The sequence below is a fragment of the Diabrotica virgifera genome, chromosome 3, assembly GCF_917563875.1.
Source record: "Diabrotica virgifera virgifera chromosome 3, PGI_DIABVI_V3a".
In the NCBI taxonomy this organism is placed as follows: Eukaryota; Metazoa; Arthropoda; class Insecta; order Coleoptera; family Chrysomelidae; genus Diabrotica; species Diabrotica virgifera.
The window spans coordinates 149,269,140-149,295,839 of NC_065445.1; the positions used below are offsets into that span (position 1 = coordinate 149,269,140).

The 26,700-nt window shown below is 32.9% G+C and overlaps 1 protein-coding gene across 2 annotated transcripts in view; it reads left to right on the forward strand.

Moving 5' to 3' along the window:
* LOC126881348 (ataxin-2 homolog) overlaps positions 1-26,700 on the forward strand; it is a 150,079-nt gene that overhangs the window by 78,638 nt on the left and 44,741 nt on the right. For both annotated transcript variants that reach the window (XM_050645590.1, XM_050645591.1), the window contains exons 4-5: positions 11,197-11,496; positions 15,361-15,540. In XM_050645590.1, coding sequence (XP_050501547.1) covers positions 11,197-11,496; positions 15,361-15,540 — 480 coding nt within the window. The remainder of the gene's footprint in view (positions 1-11,196; positions 11,497-15,360; positions 15,541-26,700) is intronic.

Sequence of the window (26,700 nt, forward strand, 5' to 3'; positions counted from 1 at the left end):
AGACACCCTTAAGCTATTAACAAATTTTCAGCTTGCTATTAATCAACTTTTTTTTCATACGCGGGATCCAGACCTATATGGGAGAGGGCAAAATAAGCTCTGTTTGCCTGCGTTATTCTCTTCCGTATTTCTCCATCTTCTGATCCGTCGGCATATATTCAATTTCTACTCCCAGGTATGTAAACTTTTCAACCGTTTCAATGTCATCTTCATGTATGTTTTGTGGGATTATATTTCTTCTCCTCTGAGCCATTATTTTTGTTTTTCTGTGTTAATTTCCAGACCTTAGCGAAGTACTTAGCGTTCGTCTTATTACATCCATTTCCGCGGCTTCTGTCTTTCTTATATTTCTCTCTGTTAATCGCCTCATTTCACAATCGTATAAAAGCATGCTTTTTACCAGTTTCATAGATATTAAATTATATCTTTTCTGTTATTTTCTTGTTCCAGAGAAAGGCTTCCTATAGCTTTTTTTTTGCTTTTCTTTGTTTTGTACATTGAGGAAATTTATGCCGCTTTCCATTAGCTGGGAACGGGGTATCCATTTATACACATATTAACAATCTTTGTAATGAGTCGAATTAGCTTTTGGTGCCACATATAAGGAGTTCAGTTCGTCGTCTATTGATTCAATGTAATCACCTTGCTTAGCAGTTTTCTGTTTCCGTGAGAACATATATTTCATATGTTTTCATTCTGGTGGGATGTAGAGTAACATTATGTTGTTTTATATGCCATTAGATTAGAGTGAAAACTTAGTCTTTAACATATATTTAATATATTATATTCAATTTTATATTTTCCATATCTTTAACTATCAGTTCATGTTTGTTATTGATTTCATGTATATTTCATGTTCCTAAATTCATTATCTGTTTCAATTCGCCCAGCAGTTATGTAGGCAGAGATTTCAAATTAATTTTAATCATAATTATTATAGGCTATGCTTCATAGACATAATTTTGGGAGCATGTCAGCTGGAACCTGAAAGGAATATGTTTATTCTACGGCAGAACCCATAGTAGAAGAATCTACAATCGAAGAAGACTCTAGAGCTATCCATAAACATAAAAACCACAAAGCGCAGGAACCAACACTGTATCTGCAAAATGTTTGAAAAATAGAGGAGACACACATGCCTTTCGTAAGCTGATTTGCCAAACTGGAAAGAAGATCAATTACCAACCTCCTGGAAGGAGAGTGTTATCATTCCGATACACAAAAAGGGTGATAAATGATGAGATGGATTGCACAAACTATAGAGGTATAGTTTGTGCTATACCTCTAGGCAGTTAATGGATAAATACTGGGAATGCATCAAGACACTACACCAGCTTTTTATAGATTTTAAGCAGGCATATGATAGTAGTATACGAGTGGAACTGTGAAATGCCATGGTAGAACTAGGAATACCAAAGAAATTGATAAATATCACAAAAGCATATATATGTAGACGGAGTTATGAGTGCTGTAAGAATTGAAGGAAAATAGTCGACATTCTTTACAATCAACGGTGGTCTCAAACAGGGAGATAACTTATCCTCACTTCCCTTCAGTATCTCTTTGGAGCGTATTGCGAGGAAAACGAGCACAGAAACACTCCTCGCATTATATTACATTATCCTCACATTATATACTGATGTGATCTTGATTATTGATATGAGATAATATTCTTATATGTCATTTAATTTAATCAATGCATTTATAATAATCTAATTAATTTACCAGATCACATATCAATATGTTTTCAATCTCAGGGCTTTTTATAAAATTAATTACTTACTTACGTGGCTTCTAAGTATTTCTCAATGGTTCCTAATCGGGATAGGAAAGAAAAGAGTAAAATAATACACACATATGGGTTACAATTATAATCAAAATATGGTTTATTTTATTTAAATGGCAATCACTGCTTAATATTTGCTATATCTTATTATTCTTAAACATAACATTTACACATGGGAATCTTATTTCCTTTTGGTTTCCAATTGAAAGTTTTTATTAACATTTAACTATTAGGATTTATTAGCAACAATTCTATTTAAGTTTGATGAAGCTTTTCTGATATTATTGATTATGTTCTTCAATTTTAAATGTGGTATTTAATACGAAAAACCCATACATTCATGTCCAAACAAATGAGACTGACCTTTTTCTGGTGAACTGAGAATGTCTTCACACAAGACCCGTTTCCTGCTATCCTTGGCTGCGATCAAAACCTCGTCCTGGCTTCCAGTAATGTTCTCCTTTGAAAACTAGCTCGTATAGCTCCCGTTCCTGCTTCTGTCGTGATGCCGTGTTTCTACCTTTTTCGAAACTTCAATCAGCTACCGGGACACTCTTGGCTCAAGGAGGTTCTTTACTCTCGACCTGGCCTACCTCTCGTTCCACGATAGATACTCCACACTCACGGAACTATACCGGCTTTCTCACTCTCCGTACACTACCGTCTACTACTGGACTTCACTTCTCGACAGCTCAAAACATTCTGATCTATATTTGTCATTCATTCCCCTACTTTCTAAATATCCCTTCCAGATTCACAAATCAACCTTCCACCACCAACTCTCATTCGCAGTCTTCCTCAAAACCAATTTTTAATCTTTCTAAATATGCTTAATGGATTTCAAAAAAGAAATAGTTAATTCCCATTCTAAAATTACTTTCTACTATTTACAAATTTTAATGACCTATTCTCTATTTCAACTGAGTCTTATTTAGCATAGGCTAATGATCGAACCTTCCGCGAACAACGATAATGACCTATTATCTTTTTTCAACTGAGTCTTATTTAGCATAGGCTAATGATCGAACCTTCCGCGAACAACGATAATGGTACGCGCTTTTCCCTTTGTTTATTCTAAGCGCATTGTCCCGAGTTTCGTAAGCTTCGTCTAATCACTTCTTAAAATTAAACATAACAATTTGTTGTATACAGGTTGTTCTAAATTTATATGCCCGTGGTTGAGAAAATTGAAAATATTTTATATTAAATTGAATTCTGTTTATAATTATCAAATTTTAATTTTCATATCAAATAGAAATATAACAATACCTATAACAAAAGTGCTTCGCGTTATACTAGCTTTCACCGATTAGGCGATTATATAGATATAGTAGTAGGAAATACAACGATCAGTGTCAAGGAATACTTTATTAGACTGAGAAATTCCGCAAAACAATCCGAGGAATAAATGAGGATAAAACAAAATATATAGCTACAACATGAACGGGGCAGCGAGACAGAATAGGGCAAAACGTTACAATGCACCAGAACAACTTTGAAAGGAAAGGGTTCATCAGTTTAAACATTTGGGAGCTACGATCACATCTGATAATAACATTACTCATAAACAATGATTAACAACAAAATACAAAGTGCCAATCGTTGTTGGTTTGCGTTACAAAAAAATATTGAAATTAGATTATGTATCTAGTTGTACGAAAATAAGCATCTACCATTCTGTAATAAGACCTAAATGACGAATGCCTGTGAAACATGGACAATAACAAAACTTAAAAATCGCAGAAAGAAGAATTCTTAGAGAAATATATGGAGCAGTTAAGGATGGCACCAGAGAACTTTAGACAGTGAAAACCAACCAAGAATTGAAAGAATTATATAACCAACCAAATCCTATATAGTTAAAATAATAAAGTCACAAAGACTTATATGTCTACGATATGTCAAGAGGCAAGAGTATCGTGTCGCCACATTCTCAACATTTCACAAAAATGTATTGCATTTCCAAGCCCTAATCAACGTTTAAATTAAGACAGCCAATTTGTCCTAAAAAAAATGACCTAAAAACAAAAGAAAATATGACATTATATTTAAAAAATCCCAACTCGGCAATACCGTGACCTAAAAATATCATGCTGTACACTGTACCTATCTAATTTTGTTTTATTTAAAAATTTGAAATCTAAATTAATATTGTTCTCGAAAATATAACTTTGCACGTTTCTACAATAATTTACAATGTACACTCTAATTACCTACCCATAATCCCACTGAAGAAAAGAATGACCACAAGTTAATCGTTTTATTGTTTAGCTTCTTAACTGCCACCCAGGGGGTGTCCGGTTTGTCTATCGGCTCGATAACAGGTGAACAGAATTTTTGATCTGGGCTTTCTGCACGTAAACGTTTACGTGTAGAAAGAAATTTTTGAGGGAGAGGATATTCACCGTTATGTTTTAGAAGGAATGGCCTTAACACCTAGAGTTGGAAAAGGCCATGTTCTGAAGTAAGATCTCGGTCTACTAATGTTGCCGATGGTAATAATAGGCTTATGTTAACGTCAGGTGTCGGACACTGCAGTATTGATGTAAATATATTTTCACCAGAATCAGTTACGTGTGATATAGGTTCGGCAGCCCCTAATTATAACGATATCGGTTGCTTTGTGGGTAACGAAAAGTGCAGTGTCGAGTTAAAATAGCGTGACCTAACTGATCCTTGGATTCCAGTGAATACAGCTTTCCAAAGACATTAGAATCGGGATACTCAGGACAATTCCAGCTTATGTGGTTAAATAAATTCCCGTGGCTATCTTACAGCAAGAAAGGTGAAGGTGCTTAATGCTGTGTGTGTAGTTACTAAGTCACTTCGGAAACTCAAGAAAGCGTGTAAAATAATAAGGAGCCATTCTGATAATAACTGTCACAAAACGACTCAATTACAATGTAGCAACTTAAAAAAAATGTCTGAAAGTATGACAGAAAACATTATCGTTTCAATTGAATAATGAAGTTGCAAAAACAGTAAACGAAAATCGAATGAAACTTGTTTCGATTGTAAAAGCAATATTTTTGTGCGGTCGACAAAACATTCCTTTAAGAGGGCACATAAATGATGGTTCTATTGATTTGGAAATGGAACCGTCTGAACCAATCAATAATTCAAACGAAGGGAACTTAAGGGAATTTCTTAAATACAGAGTTGATGCACGTGATCATATTCTGGAACACCATCTCAAAAATAATGAGCTCATAGACTGTGTGGCACTGTTATTGAGAAAAAAATTGTTGAAGCGGTTAAGCGAAGCAAGTATTTTTCTATTTTGGTAGATGAAACAACTGACATCAACTCCAATGAACAATTAACATTATGTGTACGGTATGTAGACAAAGAGAAGTACTGTTTAAAAGAAGATTTTTTAAGATTAGTAGTGGTGCAGGATTTAACTAAAGACATTGTCAAGCGTTATATGTAAATGTTGTTCTGAAGCTATTTCCTTGTGGCATTTTTATAATTACGTATTTTTTATGGGAAATAACCCACAATTTTACTAAAAAATGAATTTATTAACGTTTCGAAGCCCAAATCGGGTTTCGTTGTCAAAATACAAAATACTATTAAAATAAAACAAACATGTTGTTGCTAAGTAAAAAAATTCTTCTAATAATTTATTTAATCTGACTCATTTATATTGGTAATTCAGACGTATATTATACATTTTAAAGTAGAAGACTTTAAAATGATATCGCCAATATTTATGAGTTGCGTTCCTGGGACGACTTTACTAAAAGATAGTTCATTCGATTACATGAAATCAATCCCAACTCAAGAATATCCGTCGCAAAAAAATCATAGCATGTGATCTGTCTTTAAAAAGACAACCAAATGCAACGATGACAGTAAAATTCTCGCGTTAGAGATTCCATAGTAAATCACGAGGGAAAACCAGGAAAAAACCTCGTGATACTATCCCGACATCGTAAGTATTTGGTCTTACATTTAATCTACCTTCAAAAAACTAATACCAAATTCTGACTTTAATATGTTTAAATTATAAATAATATTAATATTACATAGATATACAATAAGTAATACTAAAATATAAAATTTGTACTAACTCGATATGTTATTGACTTACTAATCGTGGTATTTTCTTTCTATTGACTTCCTCTTTCAGTATGGGTAACCACATCCTATTACTACATTCTACCGAGGAATTTGCGACACAATTGGTTTCATTTAGCATAATTAGAGCCGCTTCTTTGATTTTTCTCTTTTTACTATCTGATTCTTTCAGGACTATGCTTGAATCTCTCCACTGAACTCTATGTTCATTATCCCATGCGTGTTGACATATCTGAGATCTATCAAATTCTCTGTTTTTAATATAAGACTGATGTTCACTTATTCTAACGTTTAATGGTCTTGATGTTTCACCTAAATAAAATTGTTCGCATTCACAAGGTATTCTATAAATGCAATTCTTTGTTCTTTCTTGTTCATTGTTAGGTTTAGTTTTAGATAGAATAGATCTCAGAGTTGGGATTGATTTCATGTAATCGAATGAACTATCTTTTAGTAAAGTCGTCCCAGGAACGCAACTCATAAATATTGGCGATATCATTTTAAAGTCTTCTACTTTAAAATGTATAATATACGTCTGAATTACCAATATAAATGAGTCAGATTAAATAAATTATTAGAAGAATTTTTTTACTTAGCAACAACATGTTTGTTTTATTTTAATAGTATTTTGTATTTTGACAACGAAACCCGATTTGGGCTTCGAAACGTTAATAAATTCATTTTTTAGTAAAATTGTGGCTTATTTCCCATAAAAAATACGTAGTTATATGTAAACTCGCAGATTGCTAGATATTTCAAATCTTCGTGGGCAATGTTACGATGGTGGAGCTAATATTCCAAGAAAGTTACGTGGTGTGCAAACACGAATTTTAAAACAACAGCCTTTAGAATTGTACATGCACTGTGAATCGGCATTGTATATTTGGGATCAATGAACTTTCCCCTTTGAGGGAGTGTGGGCCGTATCGCTAAATCTGGAATAATAAAAGTCCAGAAATGGATCAACTGACTAATTCTAAGCAGCTTTTGTTCTATAGAGTTTTTTCAAAGCAACTTTTATTCTATAGAGTTCCTTCCTTAACCGGAGTACGAAGACTGGGTCAAGCGTGACCCGAAATTCACTTATTTCTTAATATTTTATGAAATAATTTTTTTACAAATCCGATTGATCGTAAGTTCTCCTTATTTGTTTCAATCTATTTTTTCGTATGTAACTCGTGAACATGCAAATTACCGTTTTTCCTCTACGTAACATCTATGATGCCGGGTCAGTCCTGACCCGGTCTTCGGATTTCGAAGATTATTTTCAATATGTTTGTAGGTACACGTAAATCGCAGCCGTCTCTGTTTACGGGTATACGTATTCAAATATATGGCCGGAGCGAATTTATCTATGCCCGTTTTCTGTAAGGTATTAAAATCTAGCCGCCGGAGCGAACTAGTATATGCCCATGGGAAACCATCTTAAAAAATTTAAATACAATTTATGATTATAATTGTTATGTTTGTTTGTTTTTTGTTGAATTAAAGATACTGTTTATTAATACTGACTATTTAAAACATCCTTATAAATAAAATGGGAATGGGACACGCTTGACCCATCATCGTAATCTAAGTAAGTCAAATAATCTCCGTACTCCGAAGGTTAAGTCAAGACTTTTCGAGTTATTTGCGAGTGAAAATATGTTCATTTTTCAACAAAATAACCACGTTTTTAGACGGTTCTTCGCAAATAACTCAAAAAATAAGTAAATATTTTAAAGAAAAATACATTCTTTAGCAAAAATATAGTCTGTAAAAAAATGAAAAAAAAAAAAGGTAAATGTAAGCAAATTACGCTCAATATAAAGTTGGTACTTTTGTTTTTGCAAAAAAAATCGTGAAAATCACCCCTAATGCAACTTAAATGAAATTAATCGTTACCGCTTCACAAGTTGCTTTACTTATGTTCTGTAAGTTTCGTCGATTCAAAGTGCTTATTTTTGAAAAAATTTGGTTTTAAAGTAAAACTTTTAAAAATTTTAATTTTGAAAAAAATGCTTTTTTTTTCAAAATAACTTTAAAATTATTCGAAATTTCAAAAATCTCAAACAGTAAAAAAAAAGTCGGATTTGCATTTCTGAATATTTTTTTGTTTTTCTGTAAGACAAAAAATTAATACTCAACACCTACGGGTATAAGAGGTTTTCGATTAGGTATGATGTATGTATGTAAGACAAAAATTGGTTAAGATATGGCTGTTCAACATGTGCATACACTCGTGATTACTGATTCGTTCAAGCCCTTTCAACTACAGCCCTTTCAGAAATAAGGATTTTGAAACAAAGAAACTTACAAATCATATAAACAATACACACGAGTAAAGTGAAGTAAACAACTTGTGAAGTGGTAAGGATTAAGTTCATTTTTGAGATGCTACTAAGGGGGTGATTTTTCCGATTGTTTTACAAAAAAAATAGGGGACCAACTTTATTTTGAGCGTAACTTGTTTACTTTTGATGCTAGAAATTTTTTATAAAACAAAAATAAAGTTTTTTTAAATACTTTAAAAAAAGTTACTTCACGTTAAAATATTCGATTTGGAATTTGACGAATATGAACCTATTTTTCATTAGCTATAACATTGCTGCTACTAGGTCTAAATACCTAATATGTACACCATTTTTTCACTTTCTTACAAGCTATATTTTTGCTTCTTGTGATGCTTTCTCCTTAAGTGGAGGTTAGCGACTACACTGGCAAATCTGTTTCTGTCCAATGCGGCTCTAAACAAAGATGTTGAATCAAGACCGGTCCAGTCTCTGATATTAGCCATGATGATAAGCCATGAAATCTGGCGCCTACTGGGACCCCGTTTTCCTTCAATCGTACCCTGGATGATTAGTTGCGTGAGGCGGTATTTTTCGTTTCTCATTATGTGTCCCAGGTAGCTAACTTTTCTGACTTTATATTTATATTTTTGCTAAGAATGTTTTTTTTTTCGAAAAATACTTACTTTTTGAGTTATTTGCACTAAACCGTCTAAAAATGTGGTTATCTTATTAAAAATAAATGAACATATTCACTCGCAAATAACTCGAAAAGTATTGACTTAATGAAAAAACTATAGAACAAAAGTTGCTTAAAATTAGTCAGTTTATCCATCTCCTGACTTATTTTGGACGTATATGTTTCACCCCCGGGAAGGGGTGTAAATCCACTGTAAATCAGTAAATGCCCACCTTCTTGTTCTATTGTTCCCTGACCTTTCTTTTTTAATTCTATTACTGCTGGGATGTCTAATTTGTAACTTTCAAATTCCTGTATGAGTTCTCGTTCTTTGTCGTTGATACTTCTGATATTCCACGTTGATATTTTCAGTGTTTTCATTTTTGTGTTGCTCTTTGTTATGTCTGTTAATATCATATCATAATTCGTTTCCTCTTTCGTTTCCAATGTTCATATTAAACAAGGTCTTCAGGGCCATCTTACACAGGAATGGATCCTATTGTCTTAAAATAAAATTAATAACTTAATTTTAAGCACGGTAGGTGTTCATTAAATTAGTGCACTTTGGCTGACTAATCATGCATTCTAAAGGTATGTCTTCTTCTTTATGCCTATTCATGACGAATGTTGGCGATCATCATGGCAAAGATATAAACTTTGTGTTCCTTAGACATTTTTGATGTGTGTAAAGGGTAGCCGGTCAATTGCTCGAATGCAATTGCTCGAAATCAATTGCTGGAAATCAATTACTCGAAAACTAATTGCTCGACATAAAAATTGCTCGAAATAGGTACAAATTGCTCGAATATAAAAGAAAATTATATACCTAAATATTTATTCATAATAATACAAAATACAGTAGAACCCCGTAAATCCGAACCCCGCGAATCCGAACTTTCGGCAAATCCGAACCAACGGAAAGTGAAAAGAATTTAAAAATTCAAGACAAAAACTTAAAAATATGTTTATTATACAGAGTAAATCCAGAACATTGGACATGTAGGATTACTAGGACTTTGACATTTAAAATTTCTTAAAAATAAATATTATACTTTAATATATAGGTTTATAAAGTGTTTATACAGGTTAAACACAAATTACTTTGGTTCTCTCGTAGTCAACTTGAGTCCAAAAATATTGTCCACACTCTTGCGAGAACGTTTGGCTACTCAAAATCACAATGAAAGCTTTGAACTACTAGTTAAGGCTAACTTTCGGATAATCCGAACTTTTCGGAATCCGAACAGGCTGTCCCCCCAATTAGTTCGGATTTGCGGGGTTCTACTGTATAGACATAAAGATATTTTAAATAGGACGAATTATGTGATATTCTACATAAATAATCGTATATTAATTTATGCCGAAAAAATATTTATTACAAATCTAAATCTTTGAACTTTGGAACTAAAAAGAAAAATAACGATTTTGATTTAGTCTCATTATGATATAGGGCTTAAGATAATTTTCAGGTATTAGGGAAGGATTAAAATCATTACCTTAATTTTATCGAAGATCGCGGATTGCAAAATGCAAATAAGTGGTGATAGGTTATTGCGTTTAATAAACAATTATGAACAACAAAAAATAATATTTATGCGATTATGTAGGTGCATGGAATGTTACATAATTTGTCATATTAAAAGTATCTTTCTTATGTATATTTAGGTATATATTTTGCATTATTGTGAATAAGTACTTGGATAAATATATAATGTTCTACTTTATTCAAGCAATTTGTATTTCGAGCAGTTTTCATGTCGAGCAACTCGTTTTCGAGCAATTGCATTCGAGCAATTGATCTAGAATCGTAGTAAAGAGTACACAACTATGTTGGAACAAAATAATGATATCATATTTTAGGAGGCACAAAATAAACTGTGTTCGTAGAGAAAACCACGATTCGTCATTTACTTTAAAAACAAAAGGCAGAAAATTCTTTTCAAGATAATTAACAAGAACAAGACAAAGAGAATTATTAAATTATGAAACAACTCAATATTGACCTGCGGAACGATGAAGGAATATAATATTGACATAATATATGAAATTGAGGTACAAAATCAAGAAATGAATATTGAAGAAGTATGGTACGGCACAACACATCAATAAAAAGAAATTTACAAAACCAAGAAAACACAAAATAAATATTTGTAGCAGACAGACAACAAAAAGTAGAAAGTTACATATAAGTAATAATTATGCAAGAAAGTACTGAGACCAAAAATATGGAATAATTTGTATTTTGAATTGTGTAGGTTAAGTTAGTGTGTTTGATTTGGAATTGTCATTTTTAAGCCCTAGCCATATTTACAGCTCTAATTAATACACTAATACTGCTGGCATATCTTGGTTACTATGATTATATTATGTTTCTTTAGGTACAGACATACAGCTAGAACTTGACCAAGCCAACGGCTGGGACGCTAATGACATGTTTAGAAAAAACGAACAAGATTATGGAGTTCAGAGTACCTTCGACCAGTCTTTAAGAGGATACACAGTACCTCTCCAAACAAGCGACAGCGCCGATTACAAAGAAGCAGAAGCGAAAGCTAACATGATAGCGAATGAAATTGAAAATCAGCCTCAGCATAAAGCTAGGTTAGAATTAGAAAACGGCGATGAAGAGGCAGCTTTTGCCAGTGTTGTCAGGCCAAACCAGGATTCTAGTACCAATGGTAAGTCGATTTTATATTAAAATGTTCAATTTTCCTACATTTATGTTTTGAAAATGTAGAATAAATATGGTGTGAGACTATCAGATAAGTATGTTTATTTTGAATCCAATATCGTTAAGTTTGTCGGCATATACGTTACGAACTGATATCAAATCGTATATGTACTGGTATGTATTAAGTCAATCTTACATCTTACAAAACAACTAAGTTCTATTAATTTATTTATGAGTTTTTGGTTGTTTGTGGATGTAGAAGAAATTTTGTTTACAACTAAAGAAGATATTTATTACAAGTAGTTAAGTTATCTTAGTATAATTTGAATTGTTAACACTGCACAAGTTAGTCGTAACCTACACTTGATTTGGTAGTAAGAAAGAGTTATAAACTGTTATATATGCAAAATGTTTAACAAATGCTTAAAAATATTGTAATAAGTTTCTATAAACATCTCTATTGTTATGGTAGTGTTTTCAGCTATTTTGGTGACTAATTTTTTTGTTCCACTCAGATATAATCCACGTCCTCTGCCTTACATTTCTTAATTGAATGCATGGCTTGATTTAGTTCTTTAATTGTGAAAGGCAGCTCGAGGGAATTTTTGTTCTGGCTTCTGTACTCCGTTGATGATAAAAATTATTGATGTCAGTTTTTATGACAGCTCATTTGCATTTTATGTTGTGTTGTTTTCGAAGTTTGTCGGGGTAGGTATATTATTTTAAAACGTTTTATATACTTCACTTATTCTTTGTCCGGGAAAAATCTTTAAAATCGATTTTAAACATACTTCCTGACTAGCTATAGATCACTGACTAGCTCAGAACACGATGACAATGTAACATTCAACAGCTATTACAGGGATTCATTGAGTTTTATTATTCCAAAATATCATAGTTATTTTAATACTGTTAACTTCTGTCTACTGTTAACTGTAACTTATCCAAGTTCTTCTTATATGCCAAGGATTTATCTCCGTACCTAACATCCAATATGGTCTAGTGGCAAGGATTCTGGCTTTCACCCAGGAGGCTCGGGTTTGATTCCCGGTATCAGAAATCCTTTTTGATTTTAAAGTTTACATTTTGATTTGAAAAATAATTAATACTTTTTTTATATTGTGTCCTATAAATAATAAAAACGTGGTATTATAAAAAGTTATTTTTTATAAGTGTCATTATTTACAAATTTTTGTACAAAAACGAGACAAGAAAGTATGGATATTTATAATTTTTCTGCTTTAAAAGGTCCTGTATAAAGACAGTTATACCAGCATTTGAAGTGATCTCTTCACAGAATTAAAACAGTATATATGTCCTCGTTAGTTTGCGTTTCAAAGACCATAAGGTTCTGCTGATTGACCCGTCCTATCCTCTCCGATTTTTGAGTTGAAGTCGCCTACAGGATATGTAATTTCATGTTGGTCTAATTTTTGTAACATGTTCAGGTTTTTCTATTTCATGATCTACTTGATCATGATCATACTGGGATAAGACAGGCAGATTACCTGAGTCCTCTATTGCTCAACCTGATCATGGACGAAATAATAAAATAACTAAGAACAAAAAAAAGGATACCAAATGGGAGAAAAACAACTTAAAATAATCAGCTATGCATACGACGCAATACTAATCTCTCAAAGTGAAGATGATTTACAACGTATGCTGCACGAATTTAATTTAACTGCTAGAAAATTTAACATGTTAATTTCCCCAAAATAGACGAAATGCATGGTTATAACAGCAGATCTAATGGTGTAAATTAGAGCTGGAGGGTCAAATAATAGAACAAGTCATGGAGTTTTAATATCTAGGCATCACACTATCTAGTTCGATGGAAAGGTCAAAACAGAAGTGGAAGATTAGGTGAATAAGAACAGAGCCGCAGTTTGCCTGAATGAAACAATATGGAGAAATGAAAACATCGGAAAAGAAGTGAAAGGCAGAATTTACAAAACAGTCATCAGACCAATATTGATATACGCGGCAGAAACACGACCTGATACAGAAAAGACAAAAAGAATGCTAGAGACAGCAGAGATGAAGACGCTGCGAACAATCGATGGTAAGACACTGTGGGATAGAGTGCAGGTATATGACGGAGATGCAAGGTGGACAATATTAATAACTGGGTGAAAAACAGAAGAGTAGAATGGAACTACCACATAAGCCGAATGACAACAAATAGAGTAGTAAGGACGGCGAGAGACGGTTCCCTAATAGGAAGACGATCAGTGGGAAGACCACGAAAAAGATGGAATGACAACTTACTGGAGGCACATTGAAAAACAGACAGTCATGTCTACGTAAAAAGAAGAAGAAGAGGATGATGATCATACTTCTTGTCTGTAATGGGGCATAGAGTTGTATTACATTTGTTTTACCTATTGAGTATTTGTCTTATTCCACACTTGGCTATCTCAATTTTAACTGCAGAATCTCAAATTAGATCTTATCTGATGGATTTCTTACGAGGTTTTTCCAGATGTTTGCCGCCTGATGGGCCTCGTGGTAATGTGTTTCTCACCTCCTGTCGATTAGTAACAGTTTGTAATTGAAGCAGTGTAAATGCAGTGGTTTCCCATTGCCTTCTGCATTCTAATGCGGTTTTGCATTCTTTGGTTCATCCGACTTTGGGGCCAATTTCTCAGCCCCAGAACAAGATTGTCCCTATTACTTTAAAACTCATCCACCCGAAGCCCTTGGTCAGTAATGGGGGACTGTTTATACCTTTTTAATCACCCAGGGAAATATCGCCATATATGGTTACCTTCACTTGTTAAGTCCGCAGATCGATGCAGTTATCGGGATGTGGGCACATGGAGCCATAAGTGAGAGTTGACTGCCGTGTAAGGACCAATTGTTTGTCTCACCTCCAGTCTATAATTCTTGTCTTGGTATAACTATTTCAAAAACAAATGGAAGGTACTAGCTTTGTGTCCTTTGTATATCTATTTCTTCTTAAGTCTGGCTGTTTATTCGTTGAAATTCGTTCTTCTAATTTCCAAAACCTTAAAAGTTTGTCCTAAGACAAGCAGCGTTAACGAATAGACGCTGATTATCTTATATTTGATCTTTATTCTTCTTCTGTTGGTGCCACATGACCTTGTTGGCAATTGCTCCGAATATATGTATTTTACGTGCTTTAATGTCCCTGAGATATTTGACCCCTGTGGATGTTGTTTAAGTTGCGTATCACATGCCCTATACGACTTTTGATTGTGATTTTCATAGTCCACATGACTTCCATAATTTTTTTCATACCTTGGATCATGGTGTTGTTTAAATTATGGATGTATGAAAGTATAGAGCATACGGTGAGAGCACCGCTTCGAAGGCTTCTAATGATATGTAGCTTTTGTCAAGGTCTAGACTTCCACTCAATGTAAAAGTTCCAAACTCTCAATGTTTCGACGCATATCATATATTTAAAGTAAAACACTGAAAAACGTTTGTTTTATATACTTCCACAAAATTGATTACAACTATGTTATTACTACAGCTGTTTCGGCAAAGTGCCTTTCTCAAGTGATGCCGAAACAGCTGTAGTAATAACATAGTTGTAATAAATTTTGTGGAAGTGTATAAAACAAACGTTTTTCAGTGTTTTATTGTGAGATAAAATGAACTTCCATCAAGTAACGGTCGAATCCATCAATTATTTAAAGTAACATGAAAAACCAAACAACATATTTCGTTTTGCTCCAATCCAACCATTATACCTATGCAAACTAGTTTATGGCTTTATTTAAAGAGTTGTCATGAAATTTAACATTGTGCTGAAGACAATCGTGAAATTCACACTTATCCACATTTTTTCATTTATTAAGTACATAAATTATTATATTTTATGCATTTTATAAATTTTCAGGTAAATATATTCCTCCAGCTAAACGAAAGAATCAGAACAATGGAAAATTAGTAAGAAGTACTCCGCCCCCAAGCCAGAGTAACAGCAATCAGAATACTCCATCACCAAAAGAAACTAGACCACCCATGACTTATCCCACTCTACCATCCCCGCATCAAACGAATGTACATGTGCAACAAGGTAAGAAAAAGGGGTAAAAACATTTAAATGTAATGCAGTTAATGTACTCATTGTTTTTTAACTGCGTTCAGATTTAGCCATACGGCTCACACTCCCTCTAAGGGGAAAAATTACTCATCCCAGATACCTGCGGTATCAAAAGGATTGAGCTCTGGTGGGACTCTTTCCGTGTTATCGAGCGCTAGGTGACTTGGTATGCTGGAGTAGGTATCTCCCAAAAAGTTTCGTACACATATGGCCGTCGAGAGTAGTACAGCTTTCTGCATGGTCTTGCAAAGATGTTCATTCATAAGTGCGTTTATTATTATTATTATTATACAATAATATTGAGCCAAAGCAAAGCTTATGTGGCCCAAAGTACAAAATAATTGTAGGTCCTAAACTAAATAATATAATATAAAAAACAGATTTTAACAAAATAAAAATAAATTAATATACATACTTAACGCCCAAATCATTAACTTCCTGTACCGATTTCAGAGGAACTCCATCCAAAAAATATGGTATATATGGATTATTATATCCACATTGAACGACACAACACTTATGCGTATTTATTGGAATAGCCCATTTCATGCTCCATTCTGATAGCTGGATAAGGTCACTCTGAAGAGTATTACAATATCTGGACAATAATATATCTTTAAATCGTCGGCATAGGAAACCGATTTTGACTGCCATCTGCATGTTAAATCGAAGACGTACAGCAAAAACAGAATCAGCCCTAATATTGACCCCTGAGGGACACCACTGGCTACTGCATGTCGACGGTTAAACTGCAAAACCTCGTAAGTCAGTTTTATGTAACTTTAGAGGAGAGACGTAAAACATTTTGGCTTCTTTATGTAAGATTCAATTTATTCGTTTTGTGTGTGTAGGGTTCTTTTTAGGTAACGATTCCATTACCATTAAGTAAAATTCAGAAATACTGTTTTTTTTTTGTCAAGAGGTTTTGTAACTTAAAATCTTACTTGCGAGGTTTTTGTAGATGTCGCTAGTACCATTAAATTTAAATATTGACTTAAAGCTTTTGTAGTTTAAAAGATAAATATGTAAAAGTATAAACCAACAAAGTATAAAAGTAATAATGGACCAAAAATCGACTTACGAGGTTTTGCAGTTTACCCGTCGATGTGGAACACTGCAGTCATTTTCCACTTTGACCGAACAACTTCTTTCAGAGAGGAAGTTTTCTAACCACAATAACAACTCACCACACACGCTGTAATGTTCTAGCTTTAGCATTAATTTGTTGATAGGTACCTTATCATATGCACAGGAAAAATCTATATAAATAATATCAATCGGTTCATATCTGTCCAAAGATAAAGTCCATTCATTAAAAGAATGAAGGAGGTTGCTAGTTACAGAACGGTTCTTCAGAAATCCGTCTTGAGAGGCTGGAATAATATTACGCTTTTTCTGAAAGGATACCAATTTATTAGCTATTCATTTTTCCATTTTAACTGATATTGGTGGAACTGTTACTGGTCGATAATTATTAGTCGAAAGGAGTTTATTTCCACTTTTATATATCGGTGTTACTACACCAGATTTCCATGAAAGGTATACCAAGGTACGTATCGATACGTGGCTACTCCGTGCTCGGTGTAGCAGCTCCACATAGTGGATACGTTGGTGCTCGGCGCTCACCCTCTTCGATTCAACCGGTTTGCGGTTTATATGTAGGGGAGCGCATGCCCGTATCCATTTGAGCAGCTACACCAAGCACGGAGCACCCACATGTGGATACGTACCTTTAGAGTTGGTTATAGGTCAACAGGAAGTAACTTACAATATTATTAGCCATGTTTAATAAGTACGACAAACTTTCCTGCATGAAAAAATAATGACATTTTGTTCTACAAATGTATGGCTGCAAAAGCTTCGTTTCCCAGTTGCACTTTTTCTTACAAATCGAAAATTTATTTATTACTTTAAAACCGGTTAAGATATGTAAATGAAATTTAATGAATTTCAATTATTTTTATGTAGTTATAAATTTAATTTATTTTAGATAGTTATTTTTTGACACACAATTAATAATTATATATGTATGGGTGATTTCAAATCACTCAATTTTGGAGCAAAAAAAATTGTGGATCTCCGATTTGTCTGAAAATTGGTATATAGCTTCTGCGTGACGTAAAAATAAGATATTTAAGGTCAAAAAATCTTCTTTTTTTCTCAAAATGTTATTTTATGCGATCTTGCAGTGATTTGGTGTTTATTTAAACAAATTTGCATTTTCTATCGTGAAGTATCAATGGAAAACATAATATTTTCATAGAAGGGACTCACAATAGGGAACTTACACATAAAAATATTTTTGCATAAAATTGTTAATTTATGTTTAAAAATATTATGTTTAAATTATTACGTCTTAATAATTAATAGTTTACATTAGCTGATAATAGTTGCGCTCCCAAATTTACCATTTCAAACAACTTCAAAAGCGCGGGCTGGAGTCTGACGTCACCAACCATGATGTTTGCTAGTGCTCTCGTTTGGCTAGTGCTAGACGTGCACTCTGAAGACAATATTTGAAATTTTAAAGATCATTTATTTATAATATTGTTTTTAGTTTACGGAAATACATTTTTATTTTACAATCTATGTACCTCAAATGCCAAATTACATTATAAAGTTATGTAAGTACATACATAGATACTACTAAAAAATTACGTATAACAAGAAAGGATGTTTTAATAAAATTTATGAATAGGCATAAATTTAGTTTCAAATTTGAATTTCATTCTCACATAAAGAAATAAAAATATTTTATGGATAAAACTTTATTTTATCAAAGTTTTATTCCATTTATTTTTAATAATTATATATATATATATATATATATATATATATATATATATATATATATATATATATATATATATTGATGTGATCTTGATTATTGATATGAGATAATATTTTTATATGTCATTTAATTTAATCAATGCATTAATAATAATCTAATTAATTTACCAGATCACATATCAATATGTTTTCAATCTCAGGGCTTTTTATAAAATTAATTACTTACATACGTGGCTTCTAAGTATTTCTCAATGGTTCCTAATCGGGATAGGAAAGAAAAGAGTAAAATAATAACACATATGGGTTACAATTGTAATCAAATTATTGTTTATTTTATTTAAATGGCAATCACTGCTTAATATTTGCTATATCTTATTATTCTTAAACATAACATTTACACATGGGAATCTTATTTCCTTTTGGTTTCCAATTGAAAGTTTTTATTAACATTTAACTATTATGATTTATTAGCAACAATTCTATTTAAGTTTGATGAAGCTTTTCTGATATTATTGATTATGTTTCTTCAAATTTAAATGTGGTATTTAATACGAAAAACCCATACATTCATGTCCAAACAAATGAGACTGACCTTTTTCTGGTGAACTGAGAATGTCTTCACACAAGACCCGTTTCCTGCTATCCTTGGCTGCAATCAAAACCTCGTCCTGGCTTCCAGTAATGTTCTCCTCTGAAACTAGCTCGTATAGCTCTCGTTTCCTGCTTCTGTCGTGATGCTGTGTTCTACCTTTTTCGAAACTGCAATCAGCTACCGGGAACTCTTGGCTCAAGGAGGTTCTTTTACTCTCAACCTGGCCTATCTCTCGTTCCACGATATATACTCCACACTCACGGAACTACACCGGCTTTCTCACTCTCCGTACACTACCGTCTACTACTGGACTTCACTTCTCGACAGGTCAAAACATTCTGATCTCTATTTGTCATTCATTCCCCTACTTTCTAAATATCCCTTCCAGATTCACAAATCAAACTTCCACCACCAACTCTCATTCGCAGTATTCCTCAAAACCAATTTTTAATCTTTCTAAATATGCTTAATGGATTTCAAAAGAAAAATAGTTAATTCCCATTCTAAAATTACTTTCTACTAATTACAAAATTTTAATGACCTATTCTCTATTTCCACTAAGTCTTATTTAGCATCGGCTAATGATCGAACCTTCCGCGAACAACGATAATGACCTATTATCGATTTCACTTGAGTCTTATTTAATCACTTCTTAAAATTAAATATAACAATTTGTTGTATACAGGTTGTTCTAAATTTATATGCCCGTGGTTGAGAAAATTGAAAATATTTTATATTAAATTGAATTCTGTTTATAATTATCAAAATTTAATTTTCATATCAAATAGAAATATAACAAATCCCCGCCTTGTATTCGATAAAATTTATCTGCATTTACTAATAAATTTTCTCGAGGCAAAACCAACTCCCTGTATATTTCCTTACTTTAATCTATGTCTTATACCCCTTCTTCTTGTATTACTCTAATTAGTCCCACCTGTAGAGTAATTGTTTCCTTATTTTCAGTGTCCTCATCCTGTGTTAGAGTGTCGGCTATTATGTTGTCTTTCCCTTTTTCCCATATCAATCTTCTGTCTTTTTCCTCAGATTTTTCACATACTTTTACCGTGTATTCTGCATCCTCGTTTTCATATGCCTCCTCTTCAAATGCCACTGTTTCGATCATATCTTTTTCGCTTTCATTTGTTAGCTTTATTTCTTCTTCTCCTGTGCTCATCTCTTCTTTTGAGGAATCCCAGTTTTCTTTTGCTTTTGATACTCTCAATTTTTCTTCTTCTGGGCTCAACTCTTCTTTTGAGGAGCCACAGGTTTCATTTTCTTTTGTCTTTTTCTGACTTTTTCTCCCTTTTCTTCTTTGTCCTTGCTTCGTTGCCAAATTCATTTCCACTGTTTGTTCTTTACCTGATTCGTCCGTATTTTGTTTCTCTTGTTCCTTGTCCTGTTCTTCTTCTTTTTCTTCTGTTATATTCATCGTATTATTTTTAAAATCTATCACTACATGTTTTTCTGCCAATTCGTCAACTCCTACTATCATGTCATGTGACATGTTTGGCATTATTACACATTGTAGTGCATACATCTTCTTACCCAGTCGTACCATTACTCGTATGCCTTCATTTATAGTTGCCAATGTCCGTTTGTTTGCGCCCACTAAATTTACCCTAGGTATTTTGTAAATTAAATTTGTTAAGTTAACTTCTTCTATTAGTTTTCTGTTGACCAATGTTATTTCAGATCCAGTGTCTATCATAATTTTAATTGGTTTCTCGTTGATAAATCCATCCACAAATTTTAAATTAACTCCATTTTTCTTTTCGTTGTTTCTTGCCAATTTAATAAACTCCTTGGGGTTACAAAAGATTCCTGTTTGATTTTTGGTTTTTAGTGAGCGCCGTCGTGAAAAAACGCCGGTTGCTCATCGTCGTTTATATTTTCTTCATAATGTCTCTCTCCGTCATATTCATCTGTCTGGGTATTATTTACTTCTCTTCTATTTTCTCTTGGTCTGTCGGATCTGTTTTGGTTTTCTCGATATCCCTGTTCATTTTGTCTACCATTATTTCTGTTTTCTTGATTTGCGAGTGTGGTGTTTCTATTCTGGTATTCTCGATTTCTGTCCTGATTCCATTGCCTATTTCTTTGTTCATAATTTCCTCTTCCGTTGTCTCTATTTTCGTTTTCCCTTCTGGGATTAAAATCTCGTCTTGTATAGTCCCTCCTATTTTGATTTCTATCTCTGTAATCCTGTGTTTCTCGGGGCCTGTAATCTTCTCGCGACCTTCTTGATTTTCTTTCTCTTAAACGTGATTCTCTTATTTGTAGGAATTGGCATAAACTATCTATGTCTTTGTAGTTTTGCAATGTGATATGGTCTTCCAGCGTTTCTTCGAAATGTCTTGCAATCAGTTCGACTAATTGTTCCGATGAGTAATTATATTGTAAATGTTTTGCGTTATAGTAAATTTGTAATGCATATGTCCTTTCTGATATACCCATCCTATCATTGTATTTCCCATTTTGCAATTCCTTGTTAATTTCCAATTGTTGGACTTTTCCCCAGAAATAATTCAAAAATTTTTGTTCAAATTGTTGCCAACTGTCAAATTCTTCTTCTTTGCAATCGAACCATAGGCTTGCTTCATATTTTAGATGGTTTCTGATAGTTTCTTTTGCTGTTTCGAAATTTCCGGTGTGTTGTATTTTCTTTTTCAGGATATTTATGAACGGCACTGGGTGTAATCTTCTTACATCCCCGCCAAACCTTATCTTCACGTCATCTGTGCTATGTATAACCATTTCTCTTCTTTCTCCGACATTTTGTTGAGTATTGATTTCCGCAATCTTTCTTTCCACTTCTTCTCTGTCTGCTTGAATAGCGTTTTTAAACTTGTTTTCCAAATTTTCTATTTCCTTTTTCTGGCAATTCGTTACCTCCTTTATTTTGATTTTGATTTCTTTAATCTCTAACTCCTGTTTCTCGCTCTTTTCTGCAATCTCTTCTATTTTTTTAACCATTTCCTTCTTAATACTCTCTATATTTCTGTTGTTTTCTTCTATGGCTGGTTTTGTTTCCTGTTGATTGTCATCCATTTTTTGCTGTGTTTCATCCATTTTTTGATCCACTTTATCCATTTTCTTTGATGTTCCTTCCATGGCTTGTTTCGTTTCACGTTGATTTTCATCCATTTTTTGTTGTGTTTCTCTTTGATTGTCATCCAGTTTTTGTGACTGGAGTTGCATCAGTTGTAATAGTTTATCTATTCCTGATAATTCCTGATTTTCTGATGCCATGATTGTCGTGTCTAAACTATCTTCTTGGTCTGAATGTTCTTTTTGTTTTTTGTTGTCTTTGCTTTGGCTTCTTGTCACAGACATTTGTTTTCAAGAAGTACTGTCCCCGCCAAATATGAAATTTTACTAGTATGTTACCAAGACGACTTTTTCTCACCCAAATATTATAAATTGTCAATAAATATATCAAATGTAAATATCGTAAAATAAAATATTAAATCAGTTATGTAAAATTTGTACCTAAAGAGATCTAAAATTTTATGTTATCAAATGTAAGTATCTCACTTTTTACCACAGGCATATAAATTTTCAAATACCGGCTTTACTCTTTCTATCCTTCAAATTTGCCACTAGAAATACTTTTCCATGCTTTCCACGTTGGACGACAGTTGATGTGATCTTGATTATTGATATGAGATAATATTTTTATATGTCATTTAATTTAATCAATGCATTAATAATAATCTAATTAATTTACCAGATCACATATCAATATGTTTTCAATCTCAGGGCTTTTTATAAAATTAATTACTTACATACGTGGCTTCTAAGTATTTCTCAATGGTTCCTAATCGGGATAGGAAAGAAAAGAGTAAAATAATAACACATATGGGTTACAATTGTAATCAAATTATTGTTTATTTTATTTAAATGGCAATCACTGCTTAATATTTGCTATATCTTATTATTCTTAAACATAACATTTACACATGGGAATCTTATTTCCTTTTGGTTTCCAATTGAAAGTTTTTATTAACATTTAACTATTATGATTTATTAGCAACAATTCTATTTAAGTTTGATGAAGCTTTTCTGATATTATTGATTATGTTTCTTCAAATTTAAATGTGGTATTTAATACGAAAAACCCATACATTCATGTCCAAACAAATGAGACTGACCTTTTTCTGGTGAACTGAGAATGTCTTCACACAAGACCCGTTTCCTGCTATCCTTGGCTGCAATCAAAACCTCGTCCTGGCTTCCAGTAATGTTCTCCTCTGAAACTAGCTCGTATAGCTCTCGTTTCCTGCTTCTGTCGTGATGCTGTGTTCTACCTTTTTCGAAACTGCAATCAGCTACCGGGAACTCTTGGCTCAAGGAGGTTCTTTTACTCTCAACCTGGCCTATCTCTCGTTCCACGATATATACTCCACACTCACGGAACTACACCGGCTTTCTCACTCTCCGTACACTACCGTCTACTACTGGACTTCACTTCTCGACAGGTCAAAACATTCTGATCTCTATTTGTCATTCATTCCCCTACTTTCTAAATATCCCTTCCAGATTCACACATCAAACTTCCACCACCAACTCTCATTCGCAGTATTCCTCAAAACCAATTTTTAATCTTTCTAAATATGCTTAATGGATTTCAAAAGAAAAATAGTTAATTCCCATTCTAAAATTACTTTCTACTAATTACAAAATTTTAATGACCTATTCTCTATTTCCACTAAGTCTTATTTAGCATCGGCTAATGATCGAACCTTCCGCGAACAACCATAATGACCTATTATCGATTTCACTTGAGTCTTATTTAATCACTTCTTAAAATTAAATATAACAATTTGTTGTATACAGGTTGTTCTAAATTTATATGCCCGTGGTTGAGAAAATTGAAAATATTTTATATTAAATTGAATTCTGTTTATAATTATCAAAATTTAATTTTCATATCAAATAGAAATATAACAATATATATATATATATATATATATATATATATATATAATATCGGTTTACAACGTTCTTCGACGTCTTCCGATTTCCAATCTCCATCTCGTTCTGTCATTCCATAGATCGTCCTCGAGTTCTCTGTCCCTGATTTCTCTATCAACTCCTTCTCTCCAACTTCTTCTAGGTCTTCCTGGTCTGCGCCTTCCTCTTGGTTGCCATTCGAGGATTTGTCTTGGTATTCTATTCTCCGACATTCTCCTTACGTGTCCGTACCAGCTGAGTTGTTTCGTCCTGATGTCGTCAACAATAGTATGTGTAACCCCCATGATTTCTCGGACTCTCGATTTTTAATAATTAGCAGAACCAAATAGATGGGGGAAAATATTTACACTCCAAAAGTCTTGTGCTATACTAATCAAACTGTCAATAAGACATGCGTCATATTCTATCCAAATTATAAGTAAATTTTAAATTACTTTCAAAGTATGTATCTGCTACGCAAAAAAACACTTATTTTTTTAAATAGAAACATTTGCAACTACTGTACTTTTGCATTGGTTATTTGGTTGATAGATTGGATTTTGGCTCTCGGTCTCGATTTTCTACACACTTCTGTTAAATGCCTTATTAAACGAAACATAAATATGTCGGTTTGTTGTATTCAAAAGGTTTCTCTTGAACTTTCCTCAATATTAATATAGCATCGGTTAATGATCTTCCCGACCTTGTCGTTCTTCTGCTAATGTTACAATTCTGTATATTCGATGTTCCTAAATTCATTATCCGTTTTCATTGCTGATTTATTCTATTTATTCCGTAACTTGTTCCGAGGCTTGGTTTGGGCTTATTAGTAAGTAGTATTAATTTTTATGAGTGGTGGATCACCTGTCCTCCTCAACCACCAACCTGAAGGGCCAGGTAATTTATCCTCACGGTTTTCTTCCCCTAGACTAATTATTGTCATCCATGAAGAGTTCGTTCTACCCTTATTTTTGAATAATATGTTCATCTGCTCCTCTAACCATTGTGACCTAATTGTATTCATCTGTTTGTTAGACCTTTGACGTATTCTTCATCTGTAACCGTAGACAGGGGCTCTTACAATATGCTATCAACCGGTCAGCTGAACTTTTTTCTTCAAGGTAATTGGGTCGTATCTCTAAATTGGGACACCCTATATACATTATTGTTTTATGTAAAAAATTTATATTTGAAATACTAATCGACAGGTCTGAGCATTTTTCAAAAAAACAATTAGTATTTGAGCTATTGAATTTATTCCAAATTACAGACTCACTCTGTATATGCAAATACTAACATATGATGAATGATCTCAACATATATCGCTATACACATTATTTTGTTAAATTTCTTTTATTTACAAGTTTATAATCTTAATCACGTTAATCCTTTCATTGTGTAGGACCGAACCTTTCACTCTAGGGGGTGTATTGTATAATCGAATTTTTGAACTGGGGTTGAGGAAACATCAGAATGAGGTAGAGTATTATTTCATGAATATATTTTGTTTTGTACAGAAAGAAATTTTTGAAATAGAGAAATTTAAAATTAAAATTATCGAGGATGGGCCTTAATAACAAAAATTGTAGCCAACTTTGAGCTTCACATTACAAAATTAGTTAGAATGTTATCGGGTGTTCGATAACATAGTGGCAGACCAAACTTATGTTTTTTAAATGGATTATATACTTGGACCCTATATTTTATTTTATATTCGAAATCCTCTTAACTTCCCCATCACAAAAATATAAAGAGTTATGTTATATAGGGCTTTTACAAAGTTATAACCAATTTTTTATGAAAATCGTAACAAGTTCAGCTCCCTATATAAATAAAAATAAGCACAACAGCAATGGTTTATTGGTACCATATATTTTTGTTGATTGTGAAAATTTTTAAGAATTGTTGATATTGCTAATTTTCTTTATATCGAATACAGGGTGAGTCAAAACGCAAGTACATTCTTTTCTCAGAAATTTTAAATGGAAGACCCTGTATTTTATATCACAATCGAAAAGTACCATTACCGTACTCTAATTTCTGTATAATATTCCCTATGTCTAAATTTGTTAGTTTTCGAGATATTTTCATTTTTCAGAGCAAGTTATTAATTAGGTTGTTCTGTTTAAAATGATTGAGAAAATATTGTAATTGCGTTTTGACTCACCCTGTATTCGATATAAAGAAAATTAGCATTATCAACTATTTTTATAAATTTTGACAATCAACAAAAAAATATGGCACCAATAAACCATTGCTGTTGTGCTTATTTTTATTTATACAGGGAGCTGAACTTGTTACGACTTTCATAGAACATTGGTTATAACTTTGTAAATACCCTGTATAACATAACAAACCTTTATATTTTTGTGATGAGGAAGTTAAGAAGGTTTTGAATATAAAATAAAATATAGGGTGTTCCATTTAAAAAAAACAAAATTTTGGTCTGCGACTATGTTATCGAACACCCTGTAACATTCTAACTAATTTTGTAATGTGAAGCTCAAAGTTGGCTACAATTTTTGTTATCAACTTACTATAGCTATTACTATAGCGGATCTACTAAGCTTTATCACACTAATCAATCACCCAGATTTTGTATTTACCTATACAGGTGTGCTGCGCAGTAATGAACGCAACCTGTATCAGCAGGCAGATGGCCGGTACGGTGTGCGATGAAGCATAGGGAAAAATATATTAAAGAATCCCCTGTCTTAAAATACGTTCTCGAAAACGTTGCTAGCTCTTAGACCATTCTTAAGTGAGTAAAAATATAACATCAACTATTATGCCTC